The following is a 1703-nucleotide window of genomic DNA, read 5'->3' as shown; positions in this document are numbered from 1 at the left end:
GGGGGTGCCGGGGAGGGGGTCCAAGCCGCGCCCAGGGCTGCCAGGCTCTGGCTCCCCGATGGGGCTTCGGGGTAAGCGTTCAAGGCCACAAAGACCCCGAGGCTTCAGCACGTGTGGAAACCGTGGACATCAGACCCCCAGCCAGTGTCCCCCCAAGCACTCCATCATGCCCGCTGCCGATCCCCCACCAAAAGGCCCCTGATATTAGAGACCACCTCTCGGGACAAGGCCATCTGGGCCCATGCTGGCCACGGGGGCCCACTTACCAAAGTGAGGCAGGTGGTCGCTGGGAATGACCACCAGTTGGCCTGACTGGGGGTCCCGGACAAATTGGTAGGCTGATGGCAGGGAGCCCCCCAGGCCAGGCGGGAACGCGGGGGCCATGCCCTGGTGCAGCGAGGGAGGGCCCAGGCCTAGGAGGAGAAACCAAGGCCTGGTCAGCGCTGAGCAACCCCAGACTGTTCATCCCAGGGAAGCCCCAAGCCTTGACACCGTCCCCCGGGGTCCCTGGACCTCTTGGGGCCTCTGGGGGAAGCCACGGGGACAGAGGTAGAGGTGTTGGCTGGGTGCGGCCTGCAGAGACACTCCCGCCGGACACACACCCTACACGGGTGCACAGAGGGTGGACAGAGGGAGTGGAAGCGTGGCGCACAGAGGACGCCCGGCCCAAGCCCCCAGCCCTGGGCAGGCAGCTGCCCGCTCCGAGGCCGACCTGCGTCCAGCGACCTCCCACCCGGTCCTATCCCCACCCCATCTCCCTGGGGAGGGGAGAAGCCCCCGCCCGACTCACCGTAGGGGTGTCCTGTGAGCCACATGGACGTGCTGCCCGAGCGCGGCAGCCAGGGGTGGGTGGCCAGGTGGGCCGCGGGGTCAGCAGACCAGCGACCCGAGCCCGCCAGCGTGGGGCCCCCGGTCACCATGAGGTTGGGGTTCAGGCCGTTGGGGGCACAGCTGGTGGGATGCAGGCGGGCCAGGTCAGCCAGCTCCTTGCCCTCTCTGGAAGCGGAACAGAGGCACTGGCAGCTCGGACAGCCCAGAGACACGGCACCCACAGTCCAGGAGCCGAGCCCCTCGGCAGCCAGACCCCGGGCTCCCGGAAGCCCCCAGGCGCCCACACCCTCACCTGAGCAGCTTCTCCTGGTCTCGCTCCAGCCGGGCGCCCAGCAGCCGCTCCTCCCTGTGCCTGGCCCGGCCCTCGGCACAGTCCTCGTCAGCCCGGCCATGCCCTGCAGGGCCCAGGCAGAGGTAAGCCCCAGCCCCGCGCAGCCCACCGCCCCGCCCGCACCCCTCCCTGGGCCCCCAGAGCCCGCCGGCCCCGGACGGCCGTCCACGGGGCTCCCTCGCCTCCACCTTCTCCCCACAAAAGCCCACTCGGGAGGGGCCTTGGGCCGGGAAACGTCCCCTCTGTCACCCCCACCCAGAGAGCTCATGTCTGTCCCCTGTACTGACAACTGCGGCCGCCATGAGACCAACAGCCAAGGGTGTTATAAGAAAACCTCAAAAAACAGATCACATGACGATAAAACTCACCAATACTATTTAATAAAGGGAAGGCAGGTTGGGAGCAGTTGCGGGGGTCGGGGCAGGGTTAAGACAGAGGGGAAACCACAAGCCCCCAAAAAAGCCACGCTGTGGCCACACCATGCACCGCTGTGTCTCCCAAGACACCATAAACACATGTGGCTCATTTCTTTTTTTTTTTC

General features: G+C 67.0%; 1 protein-coding gene across 1 annotated transcript in view; it reads right to left on the bottom strand.

Moving 5' to 3' along the window:
* The window catches only part of LOC103249236 (trinucleotide repeat-containing gene 18 protein-like), a gene marked incomplete at both ends in the record, with an annotated part of 51420 nt that extends 50194 nt beyond the window's left edge, over positions 1-1226 (bottom strand). Inside the window, 3 exons of the mRNA XM_021707467.1 lie at positions 267-413; positions 791-996; positions 1124-1226. Of these exons, the coding sequence (XP_021563142.1) occupies positions 267-413; positions 791-996; positions 1124-1226 (456 nt within the window). The remainder of the gene's footprint in view (positions 1-266; positions 414-790; positions 997-1123) is intronic.
* Between the last annotated feature and the right edge of the window lie 477 nt (positions 1227-1703).

The sequence above is a fragment of the Carlito syrichta genome, unplaced genomic scaffold (genome assembly GCF_000164805.1).
Source record: "Carlito syrichta isolate Samal-C Ts95f unplaced genomic scaffold, Tarsius_syrichta-2.0.1 Scaffold118020, whole genome shotgun sequence".
Taxonomy (NCBI): Eukaryota; Metazoa; Chordata; class Mammalia; order Primates; family Tarsiidae; genus Carlito; species Carlito syrichta.
Note: the sequence above shows the minus strand (reverse complement) of the source record. Positions and strands in the feature narration are given on the sequence as shown.